At 43.0% G+C, this 23,292-nt stretch overlaps 1 protein-coding gene across 3 annotated transcripts in view; it reads right to left on the bottom strand.

Annotated features, from left to right (window-relative positions):
* The window catches only part of LOC129135235 (cytochrome P450 3A7), a 37,610-nt gene extending 17,404 nt beyond the window's left edge, over positions 1-20,206 (bottom strand). For all 3 annotated transcript variants that reach the window (XM_054656026.2, XM_054656024.2, XM_054656025.2), the window contains exons 1-7: positions 20,093-20,206; positions 16,130-16,223; positions 7,424-7,476; positions 5,441-5,540; positions 2,601-2,714; positions 2,252-2,340; positions 836-984 (exon numbers count right to left, since the gene is read on the bottom strand). In XM_054656026.2, coding sequence (XP_054512001.1) covers positions 836-984; positions 2,252-2,340; positions 2,601-2,714; positions 5,441-5,540; positions 7,424-7,476; positions 16,130-16,223; positions 20,093-20,163 — 670 coding nt within the window. In that variant the 5' untranslated portion in view covers positions 20,164-20,206. The remainder of the gene's footprint in view (positions 1-835; positions 985-2,251; positions 2,341-2,600; positions 2,715-5,440; positions 5,541-7,423; positions 7,477-16,129; positions 16,224-20,092) is intronic.
* Positions 20,207-23,292: the final 3,086 nt, after the last annotated feature.

A 23,292-nucleotide genomic window follows, 5' to 3' on the forward strand; every position in this document is an offset into this window, starting at 1 on the left:
GATGAAAGGAACAAAATTCAATGCCCTAATCTCTTTGCCTTTATGTATTGGGCTATGGTCTCTTAGGATAACCCAAATCATAATTTGCTGCTTAAATTAATCATGCTGTTCAAGAAATCAGATAGAAATAACACAGTGTATCTCTGTCACCTATCATAGGATAAAGCTAAAATCAATAAGGTAACAAAAATTGGGAAACTCACACATACGTGGAAGTTAAACAATAAACTTTTAAGCAACCAATGAGTTGAAGTAGAAATTAAAAGGGCAAATAGAAACTGTTTTGAGCTGAACAAAAATTAAGATGTGATAGGCCAGAATGTCATGGTATTTAGCAAACAAGTGCCCAGAGGGAAATTTATAGTTGTAATGTCTAAATTTAGAGGAAAAAAAACCACAAATCAATAATCTACATTCATGCCACAACACAGTAAACGGAGAAGGGCAAACTAAGCCTGAAGCCAGCAGAAGAAAGAAAATAATACAGACTAAAGTACAAATTCATGAACTAGAGAATTAAAAAAACCCTGAAAAATTAATATCATTTCTATGAAGTGTCCAGAATAGGCAAATCTATAGATGCAGAAAGTTGACTAGTGGTTATATACGACGACAGGATTTCTGGCAGGGGGTTGATAGCTAAACATGTATGAGGTTTCTAGAATGACAGAAATGTTTTAAAGTTTACAATGGTGATGGTCGTACATATCTTCAAATGTACTACAAACCATTAAACTGTACATTTTAAGTGGATGAATTACATGGTGATTTACATCTCAATAAAGCAGTTATTTTTAAGAGAGAGGGAGAGAAAAGGAAATAGTAGTCCACATACTTATTGAGAGAACAAATGGATCTAATGGATTAAATCTTAAAAGCTTCTTGGTGTTTTCCACAAAGGGGTCTTGTGGATTGTTGAGAGAGTCGATGTTCACTCCAAATGATGTGCTAGTGATCACATCCATGCTGTAGGCCCCAAAGACGCTGAGTGGAGAAAGATGTGGAAATTAAAATCAGCACCTCTTACCGTCCTTCCTCTATGCGTGCAGCAGGAAATCCACATGTCCAGTCAAGACAGACAAACAGCCACAGACTTTCAGAACTATTTACTGGATCATCTCCCATCACACTCCCTCAGAAGGTGATTATCAGGTGTCAGTGACACAGCTGGCTCTCCGCTGGGGGTGATGGAGACACTCAACTGAGTTAGACTTACCTCTGAGGTCAAGGAGCCCAGTCATAGAAAGACAGAGATCCACTATCAGACAACTGCAGTAGCATGTGTTAATTGTGGATGATACAAGATGGGTAAGCACTGTGCTTCAGCAGAACAAGAGTAGAAAAATTCACTCTTTCTAAGGGGCTCAAGACAGGTGACATTGCCTGACTACAGACTCTATGCCCAGAGCCGATTCCTCTTCAGCACTTTACAAAGCAACAGTACCATGTCCTGAGCTCCTAGAAATATCATCCTTATTCTCTATACTCCCTGCTCAAGCTTTGGAAAATTCCACTATCCCCAGCTGTGGTGAGCTGAGGTTGCCCTGATGGCAGAATTATTTTTGTAAAATATAATGACAAATGATGTCCTGGTTAAAAAAAACTCTCAAAATTTGATTTGGAAACTTCTATAGTAAGTGACCACATATCCCCGGTCTGCCCAGGACAGGCTCAGATTACACCTGTTGTTCCTGCATAAGTGTAGACAGCAAATAATAGGCTTGCCCCACCTATAGCATTTTTACCACCCTCTCTCTTTGAGACTGGAGGAAAAAGAAATGGTAGGAATTTTAATATTTAGTATTCTACTGATACCCTCAGAAAAAAAACATGAAATGATCAAAGTTATTCTAAGTTCTCCATTATAACTTTCCCACCCTACTCACTGCCAACCAACAGATACCAAGTGCCTTCCCCTTCCACCTTCCCATACACTCCATGCTTAAAACTTTGATACAATCACACTTTTCCCCCTAAAGGATGTATTTAGTCCTCCAGAATATCCAAGGTGACAATTTAACAGATATGTAAACCCTGACCTCTGTGCACAGGGGAGAAGATCCTTTTCCTCCAGCTGCCCCACCTCCTCATCGGAGCTGCCCCATCTTGGGAGACCCATTGAAGTTGCATTACCACAGCCCTCCTTTTGTCTGGTCACTGGAATAACCCAACAGCGGGAGTATCAGCTCCATAGCGGGCAGCTGGAGGGGCTCATGACAGCTCAGAACCCCATGGCTGTGTTCCTACTTACTGTTTCAAGGTGACAGGCTTGCCTGTCTCTGCTTCCCGCCTCAGATTTCTCACCAACACATCTCCATACTGGGCAATGATAGGGACCATCTAAGCACAAAACACAACACCACCCATAGTTAAATGTGCAGACATAAGTCCCAGAAGGACATGACTTTGCCTGGCATGGAACAATAAGTGACATTGTATAATGAATTTTATGATGTGTTTTCTGTACATAAAAAGACTATTTTTAGGAAGCTCAAATTCAGCAGACTACTCCTCGGAAAGGAACTCTGATCTTACTTTCTACCTGTCCCCACCTGATTCATTCTTTAAGTTTCTAATTAAAACTCAAGTTATTTTCATACCTCCTTGAGTTTTCCACTGGTGAATGTTGGAGACAGCAATGATCGTATTCTCTTCCATTCTTCATCCTCAGCTATAGAGATGGCACTTTTCATAAATCCCACTGGACCAAAAGGCTAGAGTTCAAAGCAGAAAGATTTTGTCCTACATCAGTTGTGGAGGTCTCCATGGTTGTAGAAAATGTGTTAAACAGGCATCATGTATTTAACAAATATTTAGTGACTGTCTACTAAGTGACAGGCCCTATGACAGATGCTCAATAGGATTTATCCCACATGCCCAGTGTCCTGGGATGTATTTGTGTGTGGGGGCAGTGTTTGGGAGACCCAGCCACCTGATGTGGTCTCCAGCCTGTATATCCCAGTCTCCTTTTACATGCAAATTCTCCACATGGTAGGGAACCTGTTCTTCCACTGGAATAGACAGGATCAACACCTAGCACTCGTGCAGTGTAGAGAGAGAGTGGAGACAGAGAGGCAGGTGGCTTTGTTGGACTGTATGTTGCCTCAGACGAGCTCTGTCTTTATGTTCACCTAAACCATGGGCAACATGAAAAAGAGGTGCCTTGATGTGGTAGATTTAAAAAAATATACAATGAGAACACATGGACACAGGAAGGGGAACATCACACACTGGGGCCTATTGTGGGGTGGGGAGAGGGGGGAAGGATAGCATTAGGAGTTATACCTAATGTTAAATGATGAGTTAATGGGTGCAGCACACCAACATGGCACATGCATACATATGTAACAAACCTGCACGTTGTGCACATGTACCCTAAAAAAAGTATAATAAAAAAGGTAGGTAATACTTTTAAAACTCACAACGTATTTTGAAGAAATAATGCGATTCTATTAACATTCTTTCCTCTTAATTTTTTATTCCATGGATAGAAAAAAAGAAGAAAGAGATAATTATTTTTGCCAACTTGGATCTGGCCTATCAAGCCAGCATGCTTGAAACTCTCTTTCATCTTCCATAGCCATATTTTGTTTTATAATGAGTACTTACAGTACTCTTTTATGTTAAAAATTCAGCAAACTAGGGAGAGAAAATTCCTCCATTTGATAAAGAGAATCTACAAAAAAACCCACTTCATCTAAATCATTCTTGATGATGAAAGACCAAATGCTTCCTTCCTAATATTAGGAACAATTCAAAAATTCAACACATTTATTTGACATTATACTGGGAAAAAGAATTAAAAGGCATACAGATTGGAAAGGAAATAAAAGAATTGTCTCTATTTTCAAGTGACATAATTGTCAATGTATAAAATCTCAAGGAATATACAAAAAGACTTCTAGAAATACTAAGTCAGCTCTGCAAGGTTCTATGATACAAGATCAACAAACAAAAACCAAGCATGTTTCTATGTACCAACAATCAATATCTGAAAATACAAGAAAAACATAATATCATTTACAATCACTCCAACAAAAATGAAATACTTTAGCTGTAAATCCAACAAAACATGCACAGGATCTCTATGCTGAAAACTGCAAATTGCTAAAAGCAATCAGAGAAAATCTAAGGAAATGGAGAGGCATACTATGTTCACGAATTGAAAGACCAAACATAGTGAAGATAAAGACTTTCCCTAAATTGATCTATACATTTAATTCAATTATTGTTAAAATAACAGCATGTTTATTTATAGACACTGAGAGACTCATTCTGAATTTTTATGGAAAAGCAGAGGACCAGGAAGAGCTAAAACAAATCTGAAAAAATACATCCATAAAAGTGGGAAGAATCACTCTACATGATGCTAAGAGTTACTGTACAGCTATTAGAGTCACCAGTTTGTTGTTGGTGGAGGAATAAACACAGTGATCAATGGGACAGAATAGCAAATGAAAGATGCAAAGAAATATGCCCAATTAATTTTTAACAATATGCCCACATTTCCAAAAATGGCTTTGGAACAACTGGACAACTACAAGCCACAAAAAATGAACGTTGATCTAAATCTCATACCTTATACAAAAAATAACACAAAATAGATAGTAGAGTTACATTTAGTAAAGCATTAAACTTTATGACTTTTAGAAAAATTGGCAATATAAGAAGGAGGGCTAGGCAAAGAACTTTCAGACTTGACACCAAAAGCACAATCCATAAAAAAAATATTAATACATTGGCCTCCTCAAAATAAAAAAAGTTTTCCCTGATAAAGACCCTCTTAGAGAAAAACACTCGTGACTGTAGGATAGTAGCAGGAAGCCATACGGAGATGGAATGTGTCTGCATCTTGATCATGCTGGTCATTGCACAAATCTACAAATGTGATAAATTTGCATAGAACTACCCACACACTCAAGACCAGCCTGGCCAATAAGGTGAAACCTCATCTCTACTAAAAATACAAAAATTAGTAGGGCGTGGTGGTGCAACTTGTAGTCCCAGCTACTCGGGAGGTGGAGGCAGAAGAATCGCTTGAACCCTGGAGGTGGAGGTTGCAGTGAGCCAAGACCACACCACTGTACTCCCATTTGGGTGACAGAGTGCGACTCAGTCCGAAAAACAAACAAACAACAAACAACAAACAAAAACAAAAACAAAAAACTACCCACACAAATGAGGGCACATAAAACTGGTGAAATCTGAATAAGCTCTGTGAACTGTATCAATGTTAATTTCCTGTACTGCAGTAATGTGAATATACTGTATTTATAGTTATGCAAGATTGCAAGATGTTACCATTGGGGATGGGCAGGATGAAGTGTACATGGAAGCTTCCTGCACAGTTTTTAGGCAACTGTCTATGAATATATAAGAATTTCAAAATATAAATTTAATCAATCAATGAGTATTTTAATTTCAAAAAATGGATGCTTACCCTCCGGTTTGTGAAGACAGAATAACATTCTTTCACTAGCACTGTTTTGATCATGTCGGGATCTGTGATAGCCAGCATAGGCTGTTGACAGTCATAAATACTGTGTGGAGAAAACAGAGTTGATTAAACATCAACAGCCTTATGCTACAGCTGGAGCCAAACCCAGGAAGCCAGACTTTGATCCTGACATTACATAATCCTCTAGATGTACAATACACAGTAATCTTAAGTTCTAGTTCATTAGGTATAACTCACAGCAAGAGTCTGACACAGGAGCCATCCAAGTCTTCATACGATGAAGGGTAATGTGGGCCAAACAGGGAAGAGAGATTGAAAGACAAAAGAGCTCTTCAAAGAGATCGTGGTTAGAAATGACAGGAGAGCATTTGTTAAGCTGGGTGGTGCATACGTGGGTATTTCCCATGCCATTCTCCACAATGTTTCATATGTTTAAAATATTTCCCTTTAAAAAGAGTATTAGGTCCATGGAAAATTGAAGGCAAGTAAATCATCAAATGCTCACAAGGACTAAATGTTTCAAGGGCAGTTGCTGTGGGGCCCAAGGACATCCAGAGCTGTGTGTCCTTTCTACTCAGTCATGTTGCCTGTATGGGCCATGCCAGATCCACAGCACCCTGCAGGCAGCACTGTGGTTTCTGAGGACTTGATGAGAGAAGATGAAATACAAACAGGCAAAACCTCCCTGATGCTTCTAGTGAATGAACACACCACTGCACCTCTTCCACCGCTCTTGCCAAACCTCTAGCCCCTCTGACAGGGAACAGCTGCTGCAGTTGGCTGAGGCCACCTTATAAAATCACAGTCCATCAGCCACCAGGGAACACAATGGTTTAAGAATATTCAGCATTTCTTCAAATTCAGCAGAAATGTATAGACAAAGATATATTTATATATCCTTCTATTATAAAGTCTTGGCTTAAAGTTAATAATAAAACAGAATGAAAAATTCCACACTTACACAGAAAGTTTAAAAAAAAGAAACAGCAGAGCATGGTTTCCCAATCTGTTTCTCTATATCTCTCAATCCTTCTTTCAAAAGCATGTTAAATCCAAAGTTGAAATGAAAGAGTTTTGGCTTTTAGTTGAAAGTGAATCGATGTGGGAAGGAGATGATGCCATGCATTTATGAGCACATATTCGAAGGGTCTGAGACAATGCATGTGATAAAAGGGCATCAAGGGAAGAAAAAAAGAAGGGGGGAATAGGCAGACACTGGACAGAACGTGATGCTGGGAGTCCCTGGGCCACCAAAGCTTGGAGAAAAGCGGTAACCACAATGGTCCCAGCCTAGTTTAGACCGAAGACCTCAACACTTGGTGACATATGGGATCCTTGGTAGGACAAATCTCAAAAAGTTGTTTTACAATAGCGAGTGTGAACATTGTGAGAACCAAAATTATGACACATGTGTGTGTGTGTATGTGTCAGTGTGTCTGTGTGCCTATGTGTGTGATTAAAAACCTTGACAAATAAATCAAAGAAGGCTATGATGAGTGGATTCTCACGCTTGTGTGCCTGATAACAAAACTATCACAAAATACTTGGCGAAACCACCAGCTTGCAGAAAGCCCATCCCAACCTTACACAAAAATATTTCTGCAAGGACACCTGCCCAGCAACTGCCTGTCCAACCTTGGTGTGGCATCACCCTTGTTACTGATCTTTGTAGTGAAGGAGAACTATTTCAAAATCCACATGAAGTCCTCCTCATATTTTCTGTGGAACATCTTTGTCTTCCTTTACCTCCCTGAATTTGCACATAGCTTATAATGGCACACAGATTCCCATTCTAATACTCTTCTCCCAAATACATGTCTTCTTCTTTCAGAAAACCTCTCTGTTTGTAGTTAGGCTGGCAAGAGCTTCATCGCAAGAGGCTCTGGGCTGAGACTATCCTCTGTGCAGTGGGGTAAACTCATCATAGAAACAAGTCTATCCAATGGAATCTTCCAGAATACTCACCCCCAGACTTTTCTATACTTTTTATAACATTCCATGTCAAACGTCCAATAGCCCTGGGAGGAGAAACAAAATAATATTTCATTATTATTTTAAGTGTACTTAACCCTGCCTCTAATTGGGGTTGAAAACAGTCAAATCCAATGAAATTAGACTTGCTGGCAGTTAGAGGAAGCTTATTTAGAGATGTCATAAGAGAAAGGAAACAAAATAGAGGAGGTATTTGAAATGGGAAATTTAAAATCACTCTTGAATTTTCTTTAAGTGTTGTCGATACTGAATGTCTTATCCTTGTGTATAAATACTAAGTAACTCCTTGTCTTTCTGATGTCTCTTTGCTTTTTCATGTGTTGTCTCTAAAATCTCATAAATCCTTGAATGATCACCTCTAGGGGCATGTGGAGAAACTGAGGCTGAGGGAATGTGAGTGAGCATCAGAAGGGAACGTGCAGTCTTTTGTCTCTTTGTTCTTCATCCTTTTCATTTATTTCATGAGCTCACTCTAGAATTCTAGCAGAATTAGAAAGTTACAGACACCAGGGACCTCTTTTAGTCTAGCAGATTTAGATAAGTGTGAGGCATGTTTGTTGAGTGAGAAAATGAGTGAGTGACAGAATGACAAAGTGGACTCGCTTTCCAGTTTTCCAGCTTAACGTGAAAGTTCTGAGAAAATGTCACCTCTACACATCGGAGACAGAAAATTATGACACTTGCTCCGAGTTTGCACTGAAACTTATAAAAAAAACCTTCCTGTTTCTACATTTCAAGGGTGAAGTTTTAACTATGGAAAAGAAGGTCCGAGGAATGTGTATCTTGGGGGTACATCTACTAAAGATTTGACATGGGAAAGTGGTGGGTTTCAGGCCTCTTAGCCCAAGCCTGCATGTGTACATCCAGATGGCCTGAGGCAACCAAAAACTACAAATAAGTGAAACAGCCAGCTCCTGTCTTAACTGATTGACCAACCTTACAACGTTCCATTATGACTTGTTACTGCCTTGCCCCAACTGATCGATTGATCGACCTCGTGACATTCTTCTTCTGGACAATGAGTCTTATGATCTCCCTACCATGCACCTTGTGACCCCCTCCTCTGCTGACAATAGATAACTTCCTTTAACTGCAACTTTCCACTGCTTACCCCAGTCCTATAAAACTGACCCACCCCTATCTCCCTTTGCAGACTCCTTTTCGGACTCAGTCAGCCTGCACCCAGGTGATTAAAAAGCTTTATTGTTCACACAAAGACTGTTTGGTGGTCTCTTCACATGGACACAAATGACATTTGGTGCCAAAGACCTGGGACAGGGGGACTCCTTCGGGAGTCCCATCCCCTGTCCTCGCCCTCACTCCATGAGGAGATCCACCTCTTGGGTCCTCAGACCCGCCAGCCCAAGGTCATCTCACAAATTTTAAATCGGGTAAGCGGCCTCTTTTTATTCTCTTCTCCAACCTCTCTTGCTATCCCTCCACCCTTCAATCTCTCCCTTCCTTAATTTCAGTTTCTTTCCCTTTCTGGTAGAGACAGAGGAGATACGTTTTATCCATGAACTCAAAACTCTGGCGCCAGTCACGGACTCGGGAACAGTCTTCCCTTGGTGTCTAAATCACTGCCAGGACACCTGCCTGGTTATTCACCCACATTTCAGAGGTATCTGATCACTGTGGGGATGCCTGCCTTGATCATTCACCTTGGTGCAAGTACCACCTCCCCTGGGTCGCAAGTATCACCTTCCCTGGGTGGCAAGTACCACCTTCCCTGGGTGGCAAGCACCACCTTCCCTGGGTGGCAAGTACCATCCCCCCTCTCTCCATGTCTCTACCTTCTCTTTTCTCTGGGCTTGCCCCCTTCACTATGGGCAACCTTCCAGCCTCCACTCCCTCTTCTTCTCCGTTAGCCTGTGTTCTTCAAAACCTAAAACCCCCTTTGACTAACACCTGACCTAAAACCTAAATGCCTTATTTTCTTCTGCAATACCGCTTGGCCTCAATACAAACTGGACAATGGTTCCAAATAGCCAGAAAATGACACTTTTGATTTCTCGATCTTATAAGACCTGGATGATTTTTGTTGAAAAATGGGCAAATGGTCTGAGGTGCCTGACATCCAGGCATTCTTTTATACATCAGTCTCTCCCTAGTCTCTGCTCCCAGTGTGACTCATCCCAAATCTTTCTTCTTTCTCTCCTGTCTCTTTCTTCAGTCTCCACCCTAAGCTCTGAGTCCTTTGAATCCTCCTTTTCTATGAACCCATCTGACCTCTCCCCTCCCCACCAGGCTGCTCCTCACCAGGCCAAGCCAGGCCCCAATTCTTCCTCAGCCTCTGCTCCCCCACCCTGTAATAGAAGTATCACCTCCCCTCCTCACACCCACTCCACCTTACAGTTTCATTCCGAGACTAGCCCTCCTCCACCTGCCCAACAATTTCCTCTTAGTCAGGTGGCTGGAGCTGAAGGCATAGTCAAGGTACATGTGCCTTTTTCTCTATCGACCTCTCCCAGATCAGTCAGCGTTTAGGCTCTTTCTCATCAGACCCCACTAAATATATACAGGAATTCCAATATTTAACTCAGTCCTGCGATTTAACCTGGAGTGACTGAAATGTCATCCTGACCTCTCCCCTCTCCCCAGATGAGCAGGAAAGAGTTGATACCCTAGCCCAATCTCACACTGACACCCACCAGTGCCATGAGCCAGACCTTCAAGAAGGCATCAGGGCAGTTCCCCAAGAGCATCCCCATTGGCAGTACAAGACGGACTCCCCAGGTATAGCTAGGTGAGATTACATGGTCTCCTGCCTAGTCTAGGGGTTCAAAAAAGCAGCATACAAAGCTGTTAATTATGACAAGCTAAAGGAAACTACCCACGGTAAAGATGAAAACCCAGCCCAGTTCATGGCCCACTTAGCACCTACCATTAGACGCTTCACAGCCCTGGACCCAGAGGGGCCAGAAGGCCGCCTTATCCTTAATATGCATTTTATGACCCAAACCTCTCCTGACATTAGAAAAATACTCCAAAAATTGGATTCCAGGCCTCAAACCCCACAACAGGACTTAAATAGCCTCACCTTCAAGATGTATCATAATATACAGAAGAGGCGGCCAAGTGACAATGCATCTCTGAATTATAGCTACTTGCCTCCAGTGTAAGACAACCCACAACCATGTCTCCAGCATACAAAACCTTCAGAACATCCAAGCCACAGCTCCCAGGGGCTCCTTCAAAACCTCCTCATGGACCTTGCTTCAAATGCCAAAAGCCTGGCCACTGGGCCTCGGAATGCCCACAGCCTGGGATTCCTCCTAAGCGGTGGCCTGTCTGTGTGGGCTCCAACTAGAGGTTGGACTGTCCGCCTCACATCGCCACTGCTTCTAAAGTTCCTGGAGCTCAAACCCAATGTTTCTTGGCTGACTCCTTCCCAGATCTCCTTGGCTTACTGGCTGAAGACTGATGCTGCCCGATCACCTCGGAAGTCCCCGGAGAATCACGGATGCCAAACTTCAGGTAACTCTTACAGCAGAGGGTAAGTCCATCCCCTGTGTAATCGATAGGGGGTATACCCACTCCACACTACCTTCTTTTCAAGGGCCTGTTTCCCTTGCCCCCATAACTGTTGTGGGTATTGATGGCCAGGCTTCTAAACCTCTTAAAACTCCCCAACTTTGGTGCCAAATTGGGCAACATTCTTTTATGCACTCCTTTTTAGTTATCCCCACCTGCCAATTCCCTTATTAGGCTGAGATATTTTAACCAAATTATCTGCTTCTCTGACTATTCCTGGACTATAGCCACATCTCATTGCCACCCTTCTTCCCAACCCAAGGCCTCCTTTGTGTCTTCCTCTTGTGTCCCCCCACCTTAACCCACAGGTATGAGACACCTCTACTCCCTCCCTGGCAACTGATCACATGCCCATTACTATCCCATTAAAACCTAATCACCCTTACCCAGCTTAACGCCAGTATCCCATCCCACAAGAGGCTTTAAGGGGATTGAAGCCTGTTATCACTCACCTGCTACAGCATGGGCTTCTAAAGCCTACAAACTGTCCTTATAATTCCCCCATCTTACCTGTCTAAAAACCAGACAAGTCTTACAGGTTTGCTCAGGATCTGCGCCTTATCAACCAAATTGTTTTCCTATCCACCCTGTGGTACCCAACCCGTACACTCTTTTGTTCTCAATATCTCCCTCCACAATTCACTATTCAATTCTTGATCTTAAAGATGCTTTTTTCACTATTCCCCTGCACCCCACATCCCAGCCTCTCTTTGCTTTTACCTAAACTGACCCTGACACCTATCAGTCCCAGCAGCTTACCTGGGCTGTACTGCCACAAGGCTTCTGGGACAGCCCTCATTACTTCAGCCAAGCTCTCTCTCATGATTTACTTTCTTTCCATCCCCCTGCTTCCCACATTATTCAATATGTTGATGACCTTCTACTCTGTAGTCCCTCCTTTGAGTCTTTTCAACAAGATACCCTCCTGCTCCTTCAACATTTAGTCTCCAAAGGATATCGGGTATCCCCCTCCAAAGCTCAAATTTCTTCTCCATCCGTTACCTACCTCAGCATAATTCTTCATGAAAACACATGGGCTCTCCCTGCTGATCATGTCTGGCTGATCTCTCCAACCCCTTCTACAAAACAACTCCTTTCCTTCCTGGGCATGGTTGGATACTTTTGCCTTTGGATACCTGGTTTTGCCATCCTAACAAAACCATTATATAAACTCACAAAGGGAAACCTAGCTGTCCCCATAAGTCCTAAATCCTTTCCTCACTCCTCTTTCCATTCCTTGAAGACAGCTCTAGAGGCTGCTCCCATACTAGCTCTTCCTGACCCATCCCAACTCTTTTCATTACACACAGCTGATGTGCAGGGCTGTGCAGTAGGAATTCTTACACAAGGACTGGGACTGTGCTCTGTAGCCTTTTTGTCCAAACAACTTGACCTTACTGTTTTAGGCTGGTCATCATGTCTCTGTGCAGTGGCTGCCACCACCCTAATGCTTTTAGAGGCCCTCAAAATCACAAACTATGCTCAACTCACTCCCTACAGTTCTCATAACTTCCAAAATATATTTCCTTCCTCACACCTGATGCATATACTTTCTGTTCCCCAGCTCCTTTAGCAATACCCACTCTCTGTTGAGTCTCCCACAATTACCATTGTTCCTGGCCTGGGCTTCAATCTGGCCTCCCACATTATTCCTGATACCACACCTGATCCCCATGACTGTATCTCTCTGATCCATCTGACATTCATTCTATTTCCCCATATTTCCTTCTTTCCTGTTTTTCACCTGAATCACAGTTAGTTTATTGATGGCAGTTCCACCAGTCCTAATCACCACTCACCAGCAAAGGCAGGCTGTGCTATATTATTTTCCACATCTATCATTGAGGCTACTGCTCTGCCCCCCTCCACTATCTCTCAGCAAGCCAAACTCATTGCCTTAACTTGGGCCCTCACTCTTGCAAAGGGACTACACATCAATATTTATACTGACTCTAAATGCTGTCCATATCCTGCACCACCATGCTGTAATATGGGCTGAAAGAGGTTTCTTCACTATGCAAGTGTCCTCCATCATTAATGCCTCTTTAATAAAAATTCTTCTCAAGGCCGCTTTACTTCCAAAAAAAGCTGGAGTCATTCACTGCAAAGGCCACCAAAGGGCCTCAGACCCCATTGCTCAAGGCAACAATTATGCTGATAAGACAGCTCAAGAAGCAACCAGTATTCCTACTTCTGTCCCTCATGGCCAGTTTTTCTCCTTCTCATCAGTCACTCCTATTTACTCTCCCACTGAAGTTTCCACCTATCAATCCCTCCCCACTCAAGGAAGATGGTTCTTAGACCAAGAAAAATATCTCCTTCCAGTCTCACAGGCCCATTCTATTCTGTTGTCATTTCATGACCTCTTCCATGTAGGTTACAAGCAACTAGCCCCCTCTTAGAACTTCTCATTTCCTTTAAGACATTTGCCCTGCATTTCACTCCATTCTTGGCTACCTTCCCCTTGTTCTTCGGACTCTCCTCCCATTCCCCCTTCTTGTTTACTTATACCGAACCCCATGAATAGCAATGAAAGTTTGATTGTAGACACTATGCTCTTTCTCATACACCATAAAAAATTGAACCTCCCCCTCTACCCAGTTGCCCCATCAATCCCCATTATGACCACTAAGGGCTGATGCCCTCACTAAATCCCTAAGAGTCTGGATGCAAGACACCTCTTTTGGCACTCCCTCTCATCTTTTCACTTTGCATTTCCAGTTTTGCCTTGCACAAGGCCTCTTCTTCCTCTGTGGCTCCACCACGTACATGTGTCTATCTGCTAATTTGACAGGTACATGTACACTAGTATTTCTTATTCCCAAATTGAAAAAATTCAATTTGCAAATGGGACTGAACAACTTCCTGTCCCCCTCATGACACCAACCAGACAAAAATGAGTTATTCCTCTAATCCCTCTACTTGTAGGGTTAGGACTTTCTGCTTCCACTATTGCCCTTGGAGCTGGAATAGCAGGTATTTCAACTTCTGTCACAACTTTCTGTAGCCTTTCTAATGACTTTTCTGCTAGCATTACAGATACATCACAAACTTTATCAGTCCTTCAGACCCAGGTTGACTCCTTAGCCCTAGTCGTCCTCCATTGCTGAGGCCTTGACCTACTCATTGCTGAAAAAGGAGTACTCTATATTTTTAAATGAAGAATGTTGTTTTTATCTAAACCAATCTGGCCTGGTATATGACAATATAAAAAAGCTTAAAGACAAAGACCAAAAACTCACCAGCCAGGCAAATACTTACTTTGGACCCACCTGGACACTTTCTAACTGGGTGTCTTGGCTCTTCCCTATTCTTAGTCCTCTGGTACCTGTTTTTCTCCTTCTGTTATTCGGGACATGTGTCTTCAATTGGTTTCTCAATTAATATAAAAACACATTCAGACTATCACCGATTATTCTATACAACAAATATTACTTTTAACAAGTCCATGGTACCATCCTCTGCCCCAAGATCTCCCCACAGCCTAAATTCCTAGTCCTTGTAACTCATTATAAAATTTTCTTTAAGGTGTCCACATGGCCCATAATCCCGCTTGAAGTAGCCCTGAGAAACATCATCCATTATCTCTCCATACCACCCCCCAAAAATTTTTGCTGCCCCAACACTTTGCCACTATTTTGTTTTATTTTTCTTAATATAAGAAGAATGAAACAGCCAGCTCCTGTCTTAACTGATTGACCAATCTTACGACATTCCATTATGACTTGTTCCTCCCCTGCCCCAACTGATTGATCAATCAACCTGGTGACATTCTTCTCTGCACGATGAGTCTTATGATCTCCCCACCATGCACCGTGTGGCCCCCTCCACTGCTGACAATGGATAACCACCTTTAACTGTAACTTTCCACTGCTTACCCCACTCCTATAAAACTGCCCCACCCCTATCTCCCCTTGCTGACTCCTTTTTCAGACTCAGTCGGCTTGCACCCAAGTGATTAAAAACCTTTATTGCTCACACAAAGCCTGTTTGGTGGTCTCCTCACACGGACGCACATGAAAGTAGGGAAATTATTGCTTTTGCAGAGGGAAAAAATATGAAATTCCTGGGCAGTAATTAGACAACAAAGCCCTCACTTAGGAGAACTAGAATCTGAGAAACAAGCCTCAGGTATGCAGGTCAGATTGTCTAAGCCAGAGAGCTGACTCCTGCTGCTGCTGGCCCTGTGGAGATGAGCTTGTAATTTTCCATCCAGGGACCAGGCCCTGAACACAGCATCAGATAAGGTTAGGCACAAAGGCTCGACCAAAGTCCCCAGTCCATGTGGCACATATGACATTCTATTTAGTGAAATTAAATATTTAATAATTTTGTCAAATCATCCCCTTTCTAGTGATTTTGCATGTGATTCTGCCTTTGTGTAAAAAATAAACCCATGAATTCATATTATGCTTAAATATCTGAGGTTAATAGACAACCACTATCTCATCTCAGTTACATCCACTCCCTGCTCAGACTCACCCACAAGACGCAGCCTTCAAAGGAAAAGAAGTAAAGCAGAACACCTTTGTTCTGTGTCTCAAAGTGGCAACAGATGTCATGGGGAGTAAGACCTGGGTTAAAGCCATGGTAATTCCCCAGCAAAATTTGGCATTCTTTGAAGAGGCTTCAAGCAGGTGCAAATGACCCAATGGTAAATACTTGATCTCCCTAATAAACTGAGTTTCCAAGCTGTGCAGGAGGAAGGGAAAAAAGCCTATTCATTAGCTCTTGCTACAGAGAGGAAAGTTTTACTCTCATGTCCACAGATAACAAGCCACAATCAGGGGCTCCTGCTCCTACTTTTAATACTAACTAAGTATGACTGTACCTTCCTGGGAACCTGCTGGAGCAAAAAGGAAATGCTCTTTATGGTGCTCAAAAAGTCTGCACATCAAGTTGTGAACATCAGATTGCTGGATCTACTTGACATTTGGACTGTCCAACTGAGGCAAACCTGAGGTTCCTGAGAGTTAGCAAGAGAGCCCCAGGGTAAACTTTGCCATGCTCTGGGTGATGCCTACATGCTATTTCTGAAAGTATAAAATCTCAGACCTTCCTCTTGAGGAGAAGCATTTTTACTGATGGAACTAAGTTGCTCTTTGCAATCATAAGAAGCAAAAGAGGAAGCTCAAAAACACTCACCTTACGGAAGGACAAAGCATTTCCCAAAAAAGGCAGAGGTGTGGGCCCTGGAATTCCAAGCTTCTTAAAAAGCCCATGTGTACGGGTTCCATATCTACAAAGTGAAACAGAAATCAGGTCTCAGGGATTGTGACTTTATAGATATAGGGGCTGGTGAGTCACTGACTGAGGAACTGGAATGATCAGGCAAAGGAGGTAACATTAAGGCAATAAAAAATAACAGTAACTCTGACGGCAATGATTATATTTGTTCATCAGGTCCTTTCGTGCTTCCACCATGAGACACCAAAAAGTTACAATGATTAGCTAAAAGCAGCTGAAGTCTTCATGGCCACAGTCGGGGATGAATATTTGATAAATGTTCTCAAATGTGAATGATCCTGAGAGGTTTGGGAAGGAATTCTTCCAGGCACTTCATTCCCTCATGTCTTTTTAGTAAGTGGACTATTCCCTGATTTTGGGATTCTCATCCTAGGTAGAAAGAGTGACAATTTTTCTTTTGTCTTCTGCAGTGATGATGAGATTTTGCATCACTGCATCCACTCAATCACAGGGGGTCACTGAGAGCCTATGGTGACCCTGTCTTTAGAATTTGCTCAGAGGCTTTTATGCTTTCCCTTTCTGCTAAGCTCTGACCCTGTTTTAGGATCTGGCCCTTCTTAAACTGTCATTCACAGAGAGATCTTGGAGGAGTCACAGAGTCCTTATTTCTACAGATTGACAGCTGTGCTCCAGGCTTCCATTGGCCTCGTAGAAGTGCGAACACCTTTCAGCTACACCTCAGTCTCTGTGGTCAGATGATCTGATTGATTTGAGCTATTGGGGAGGATGATTGACTCATATTTTCCTGAATGACAGTGTGCAGAAGAATCACAACTAATAACAAGGACATTCCTCCTCTTGTGGAATCTAGCCTTCCAACTGGTGATATCCACCTGATAAGCACAGTGCCAGTGATATGGTCTGAATCTGTGCCCCTACCCAAATCTCATGTTGAAATGTAATCCCCAATTCTGGAAGTGGGGCCTGATAGAAGGTGGTTGTATCTTAGAGGCAGTTTCTCGTGGTTTCACACCATCCCCCTTGGGTGCTGTCCTCTTGACAATGAGTTTTTATGAGATCTGGTAGTTTATAAGTGTGTGGCACCTCCTCCCCACCCTCTCTTGCTTCTGCTCCAGTCATGTAAGATCTGCCTGCTTCTCTTTCACCTTCTGCCATGATTGTAAATTTCCTGAGGGCTCCCTAGTGGCAGAAGTCGCTATGCTTCCTGTAGAGCCTGCAGAACCATGAGCCAATTAAATCTCTTTCCTTTCTAAATTACCCACCCTGAGATTTTTTTTATAGCAATGGAAGAAAAGACTAATACAGCCAGACATGCTCATTTTTTTTCAAGGTGATCAATTACAAAGCAGTCAGTTTATTGCGTCTGCACATCAACTGTCTCTGTAGGAAAACCCATCAAGGCTGCTGCTCCCTATAGCAGGCCTGCTTGCAACCCATCTTTGATGGGCCATGTATGGACTTCCCCAACTGGGGATTCTGGATATCTGAAGACCTTCCCAGTCTGAGGTTACTGAGGGGTGGAGGACTGGATGAAGAAGAAAAGTTGATGGAAGAGGTAGCCAGCCATCAATTCAACCATGAATCTGCTAGTCCCACAAGCTTGGCCCCAGACAGGCAAATTAGGAAAATGTGGTTCAAAAGTATGGTGTGTATAAATGGATCCATATGCCTCATATGTGCTTTCAGCTGAAAGGCAGGCACCTTCTAATGGCCAGGTACCTTCCTGTTGATAGCAAAAGATGGAGTATTCCACATAAGAAACCATAAAATGTTCCAGATAGTTGAATTAAAACCTTGTTTTCTCTTCTTTAAAGGGTAGCCCTTAAGGCAGTATAGGTTCCAAACATTCTAAACAAATCCAGTGACTCTGATAATATGTGGTAAAATACAACTAAGAAATGGCATGGAGGCTCATGTTTGGAGAACCCAGCAGAGACAGCATAGCCAGGCCCAATAGTGCATTTGGATCCTTGCCCCAGAATAGTTAGTGGAAGTGTGTGCACCATCTACCACAACCAGGGTGGCCTTGGGTTTTCCCACTCCTGTTCCTTCCTTTGTTGTCACAGCCATGGAAAATCAATGGCACTAATCTCTGCTTCTAAACTTTCTACATGTTACATGATCTCTCAGGCCAGGACAAACTATTGAGTTAATGTGTGAGCAGCATTGGCCCCTGAGGAAAGATCTAGGTGATTGTCTAGATTCACATGATTCCATGTCAAGGCAGAGGCTGTGCTGGGCAAACTTTAGTTTCTTTCCAGCTCCCCTCTGTTTGGTAGAGTAATGCTGCTTTTGGTTACAATGAAGAGGCTAACAGAAAAATCCGTCATCTATTGCATGTAACTGTATAGGCCTAAGAAGGGCATGGTCTACACTATAGCTTCGGAATCCTGGGCTGTACCGGCATCGTCTAAGGCTAAGGTATTGTCTGCCTGACTGCCAGAATCTGTAGTGACAGCCCCACAACATGGCCAACCACACACAGAGTGACACTGATGGTGCCCTTGTGTCCAGGCTTCAAGCAGATGAGATGCCAACATGTTTGTCCTTCAAGTGACCTCCACTAGGGGGCCAGGACCCATGAATATCTATTTGGAGTTCTACCCTGAGAGGTAAGGAATATTTTCTCACTTCATCTTGATCCTACCTGGATGCTTTTGCTATCATAACTGGCTCACAGTCTTGCTTACTTTCTAGCCCTGAGAGTTAGGATAACCTGCTAAGCAGGTGTATTTGAAATGGGGGTATTAAAATAAACTCTTGGGAAAGTATTTTTAAAAAGACATATGCAATCTTGTCCTAGAGATATATATTTGTGCATTAGACTCATATTCCTGACATTATTCTGGAAAGGTGAGGTTATTTTATACACATTTATTGTCACAAATACTGAACTAATAGCCCTCTTTTATCACTCAGAAGGAACATGCTGGAAATAGTCTATCTCCAAAAAAATCTGGCTTTAAAAAGGATGAATTTAAGCCATATCAATTCATGTTAAATTGCCAGTAGATGGAAACTATGTTACCACAACTCACTGAATTGCTAACTTTTCTGTGAAAGAATTAAAATGAGGTTTGTATTTTCTGTTTCCATGTGACCATGATTCCTTACTCTTAATAACTGTGAAATTGAGTTAGAAGTAAAATGTGACAGGCGGGAAGCCTCCAGTACACACAGTAGGGAGTGACTCTTCTCTCCACCTGCTCTAGGATGCCAGGATCTCACTGGTGAGAAGATTCATCCTCTTCTCCTGCAACTTAAAGGGAAAAATGTAAAATCCAAATTCTGGTTTGGTAAGCTGGGTACAAACCGTTGTCTATTAGATTATCCTCAATCAATGCTGTCCCTAAACCCTTCTTTCCACTAAAGATGAATGGGGGAGATGCTTATTTATTCCTTTATAGATCTGCAAAACATCCATCATAACCTCTATATGTTTGTAGCATCCAGCACTTAAGCTACTTCTCCTTGAAAATCTTTTTTTTTTCTTTTTTTTCTCTTTTTTTTTTTTTTTGAGATGAAATCTCACTCTGTTACCCAGGCTGGAGTGCAGTGGCATGATCTCAGTTCACTGCAACCTCCGCCTCCCAGGTTCAAGCAATTCTCCTGCCTCAGCCACCCAAGTAGCTGGGACTACAGGTATGCACTACCATGCCCAGCTAATTTTTGTAATTTTAGTAGAGATGGAGTTTCACCATGTTAACCAGGCTGGTCTTGACCTCCTGACCTCAGGCAGTCCACCTGCTCAGCGTCCCAAAGTTCTGGGATGACAGGTATGAGCCACCACGGCCAGCCTGAACATCCTCTTTGCTATTCAAAACAGATAAGGGAAAGAGAGGCCTGACTAGCACCCCAAGTCCAAGGAAACAGAGAAGAGGAGCCTGAACAGTTACTCACAGATAGAGGAGTATCAGGCTGACAGCCAGGAGAAGCCAGGTTTCCACGGCCAAGTTTGGGATGAGATCCATCACTACTTTCCTTCCTTATCTCTCTCCTCTGAGTCTTTTTTTCAGCAGCGTGCTGCTGTTTGCTGGGCTGTGTGCGTGGAGCTTTCCTGCCCTGCACAGCAGTGATTCAGTGAGGCTGTTGGATTGTTTATATGCTGGAGAAGGAGGCAGGGCTGGAGCTGCAGCCAGTAGCAGGGCCCCCGTGCTCTGCCTGCAGTCGGAAGAGGCTTCTCCACCGCGGCAGTTGGCAAATAATCACACACACACCACTCACTGACCTCCATTGAGTTAATATTCTATGTAGAATCATACACAACTCAATCGATGTTACTGGGGAGTCCAAGGGTTCTGGGTTCTTATCACAAACTCAAGTGGAGCCATTGGCATAAAATCTATTAACTCTCCTCTTGTCTCTATGGCTGTCCTCATTCCGGAATACTTGAAACTCATCCCAATAAGCCATGCCTACAGATCTTTACCTATGCCTGGAGTGTGCCTGTGCCCCCTAGAAGACTCCTACACATCCTTTCATACCCAGCCAGACAGAGCTTTCTCTTAGAGTCTTTCCTCACCAACCTCCTCACACAGAAGTAACCATTTCCTCCCCTGGGCACTTTCCATCCCCTTCATGCAGTTCTATTGTCTTCTTTCCTCTTTACCACCATTGTGTGTTTCCAGGCCTGTTTCCCTTAGCAGAGGTGAGCTCCTCAAGGGCATAGTCTGGTCTTACTCACTCTCATGGCTCTGGTCCCTATCAGGGTGCTGTACACACAGTGGGGACCAGAAAGGCTGGTGGAGTTGACTTGGCTGAGATTGCTGGGCCCCTGTGTGTCACTTCCTCTGACTTTCTGGTGACCACTCCATCTTCTTAGGTCAGTAATACAGCCAGAGCTCTTGGCTGTGCCTCAGCTGCTGTCTCTGCACTTTCGGATTTGTCCTCTGTGATTCTGTTGGGTAGAGGACCCCTAAAAAAGAGACAGGGCATGGATGAGATGGAGCTGATGGCTTAGTGGAATAGCATCAATTTGTGCTTCTTCCTCTGTAGCTTTCAAAAGTCCTGCTGTAGATAGAAAGTTAGACAGGTTCTTTGCCAAAGAGTGGCCCCTTCTCTCTGGAAATACTGCATGTCTGGAAACAGTAGGGGAGAAAGAAGAGAAGAGAACAGCTGCCCAGATGGCCAGGTTGACCCAAACCACCTCAGCCAGCAACAATGGGGCAGTGGTCACTGCAGGTCACACAGCATCAAGGACTCCAATGAGGTGGTCCCAGCCTCTTGAGGGTGGAATTGGAATTCAAAGCAAATGACTTCCTTTTTGACAAGTGGAGGATTTTCTAATGGGAAGAGAGCAGGTGCCAGGAGCTGGTAGAGATGAGGCCTGTAATAACAGTTGCTGCCACCTGTGAGCCCTGTGACCCATTCCTGATGGGAGAGATCTCAGTGATGAGGGTGTGAAAATTATATCAGCTCATTATCATCACTCACACCCAAGTTCTGTGTCTGCTTGGCCTGAGAAATGGATTCCATGACAAACAAAATCTCAGAGTTGTTAAAACTCAGTAGAAACAGATGATGTTCAAGCTATGCTTGTTCACTTCCTTCTCTCTTTATTCTTTCTCAGGTTCAGCACTCCTGCAGAAACTGATACTCACCCCAGAAAGACAACTTTTCCCATCCCTCTGGCCCCTAAGCCTCCAGGGCTGCTTGGCACCTGGCCTCAGCAGGTGAACATCATGCCAGATTCCATGTCAGATTCAAGGCCAAGTGGGTGAATGTCATGTGCAGTGTTGTGCCAGGTATGTGCCGGGAGCCACATGTTCCTTGGGGACAGCCTAGTGAAGCAGGAGACAAATAAACATGCTTGGATGGAGGTATGCATGTGCTGTAACTCTGGAATCCCTGGAATAATGGAGCCCTACAGAGAGGTACCTAAGAAAAGAAGTGACAGCAAGTGTCAAAGCAACAAAGGACAGACACGGGTAGGTGGGTGACAATCCCCAGGAGAAGTAGGATAAAAGTCCAGGGAATTCTGGTATATTTCTGTCTCCTTTCAGTGGCTTCGCTGAGCACATTAAATAGGGCCATGCTACTATCCCCAGTTTACAGATGTAGAAACAGGCTCAGTGACTGCAAGTAGCTTCCCAACTGATACTGATCACAATAAAATATTATAAAAAGTTAACAGGAAGGGAGATATTAGGTCCTCTGCTGCTCTGGTGCACCTGCCATTCCCTGCTAAGCATCACTATGGCAAATAGTAAGACTCAAGGCTGCAACCAGAAATTGGTTGAGATTCGTGTTCCTGTCTCAAGGGTTACTCCCAGTGGCACCCCCTGGGTTTTCTAGAACAAAGGACTCCATCTCAGCAGGGAGAAAGAAAGATGCAGTTTCTGACCATATCAGTGGCATTGCTGGAGGATCTCCCTCTCTATGTTGCCACACCGAGAGGTGCACAGAACACATTCTGACAAGTAAAGATTCCAGTGTCATCTGATAACTATCAACAACTTCATTAGCTCACCTAAACAAAAAGCCTTTCTTATTTTTTTAGAAACAAAACTCTTATGGAAACGATTATGTTTTCTTCTTTCCTCTAAAACACTTACTTGGCTAAGATGATTTTTATTCTAAGATGAAGATTTACCTGCCCTACAAACTTCAGGAGGTGGTGTGACTGGTTGGAATCTATACCAACAGTGATAGACTAATCGTTGCTTAGAATTCAAATGCAGCCAGCGCTCTGTCCTAACTAATGAAATTGGTGTTGTTCTGCAAAGGAAAATAATTGAAGGCATGTTCTGCCACTGAATTCCACAGAAAGTAACATCTTCTAACATGTAGGGACTTGCCTACTGAGAGCTGCACTGACTGTGTCAAGGAAGATACTATGCATTGGAAGAACACCCAAGCACCACTTGCCTCTCCCCTACTCATTTCCTGTATTAAAGCATTCATCATGTTTTTAAAGCTGTGCTGTCAGTATTGTGCTCCCAGACATTATTCTTGGTCTTGGTCAACTTTGTACCCTAAGCACATGGAGAAGAGACAAATAAGCAGATAATTATAGGACAGCTAAGGAAAAATAATCATAAAATTGTGAGAAAAATCATGTCCTTATCAACAATGAAAGACGTTTCTTCTTTCTTGGTCTG

This window comes from Pan troglodytes, chromosome 6 (genome assembly GCF_028858775.2).
Source record: "Pan troglodytes isolate AG18354 chromosome 6, NHGRI_mPanTro3-v2.0_pri, whole genome shotgun sequence".
Lineage (NCBI taxonomy): Eukaryota > Metazoa > Chordata > Mammalia > Primates > Hominidae > Pan > Pan troglodytes.